This window comes from Penaeus monodon, chromosome 29, assembly GCF_015228065.2.
Source record: "Penaeus monodon isolate SGIC_2016 chromosome 29, NSTDA_Pmon_1, whole genome shotgun sequence".
NCBI classification, from domain to species: domain Eukaryota; kingdom Metazoa; phylum Arthropoda; class Malacostraca; order Decapoda; family Penaeidae; genus Penaeus; species Penaeus monodon.
The window spans coordinates 13,346,512-13,348,086 of NC_051414.1; the positions used below are offsets into that span (position 1 = coordinate 13,346,512).

General features: G+C 44.0%; 1 protein-coding gene across 1 annotated transcript in view; it reads left to right on the plus strand.

The window, feature by feature from the left end:
- The window catches only part of LOC119591976, a gene marked incomplete at its 5' end in the record, with an annotated part of 17,828 nt that extends 16,262 nt beyond the window's left edge, over positions 1-1,566 (plus strand). Inside the window, 1 exon segment of the mRNA XM_037940735.1 lies at positions 839-1,566. Within this exon segment, the coding sequence (XP_037796663.1) occupies positions 839-1,463 (625 nt within the window).
- Between the last annotated feature and the right edge of the window lie 9 nt (positions 1,567-1,575).

Consider the following 1,575-nt stretch of genomic DNA (forward strand, 5'->3'; position numbering starts at 1 on the left):
TCTCTTTCTCATAAAGAAAATACCATTCTCACAACTTAAGACATTGATTTCCCCGGAGTTTCCTTAATATGGTTCAGAAATTTGGAGGGGGGGGGGGTGCTCCAAATCCAAAGCCCGGCGGCTGCGCTGTTGTATCGTTGTGGAACAGCCTCTCCTACTCTCCTCCCCGACTCTCATCCTTCGCTGACCAACGTAAACTAAGATGATTAAATGATCCGCAGGTCATTGATCGTATCTACATTAACATACACCTCTTGGATAACGCCCTAGAACTGCAATTCGTTTAGCTTGTCCGCGTCCCCCAACACCAGTGCAAGTAATTCCTAATTGCATTATCATGTGTAAAGGATGTGTAGTTTTAGATGTCCATCAATTTCAGACTCATTACAAGTACCCATACAGTATACAGTACATTAAGCAAGAAAGTCATTCGGCAAATATCCGTCTTTAAATAATGTTTTCGGGATTGTGTAGTTTAAGACTTTGGAGTTCTCTTTTGGTGACGAGGCTGCATGTCATTAGAGGCATACACCTTTTCAACTCAACAATTTGGATAAGACCATGCTGGTTCTTAGAGCATTCATACTCTTAGTACAGGAGGAGAGAAAATGGTATATATACACAAACATCATCGCAGCTAAATGGAAGATGCTTCTAAGGAAATGATTCTTGATTCGATATAATCTTCACCTTCTATAATTTACTATTTCTTCAGTGAAAAAGACGTATAATTTTGCTTATGATCCTGGTGGATTGGCATCCTGTAGTACAGTAAGTTAGGATTTTTTATTTATTCTTTATAAGAATCTCATCATAACTAGTTGCACATTTTCCCCAGAGACAAGTTCCTAAATGGCTGCCCAATATCGGCTTATGACGCTGCCTGGAAGAACGCAACGCGAAGCAGTCAGACTTGGCGCTACCGCTGGGGCGCCTATTGGCTTCCGGCGCTCGTCTCCAGGGGCGACGTCAAACCTTCGCTGTGGATGGGCAGGAGGAGACACGCAAAGACAGCGAACGTATCCGACGTGTGTAGATCAACGCTGCTCTCGAATATGGTTGTTGCTCGCCAATTTGAACGGGATTACAGACTCAACATGAAAAAGTACATGAGCCTCTTCGGCAACGCAACTTTCAGTTTTGAGGACTTTCTCCGCCATGTACTTTGGACATTTGATTACAGCGTCATGGACCATCACTGGGCTCCCCAAAGCTGCCTGTGCGATCCATGCGGACAGCACTATGACTATATCCTCCACTTGGAGAACATCGGGCAGGAGGCTCGACACGTGTTCGATGCCTTGGGGGTTCCTCAGGAGGTTCAGTTAGGAAGTGATCATGATACGAAAAAGGCTCTCAGTGTGTCCGAAAATGGGTACTTCGATGGCATTGACAAAGCCATTATGACACGACTCTATGTGCTTTACAAAAATGACTTTGATCTGTTCGGTTATCAGTATTAGTGCAGTAATCAGGAAAATGGTAAATCGGAGCCTCGAAACATCGAAGAGTTTCAGAGGAGAATGAAAACAGAAAAGCTGTTGGCGTCAGATACTGAAAGCGCTCATTCGCTTT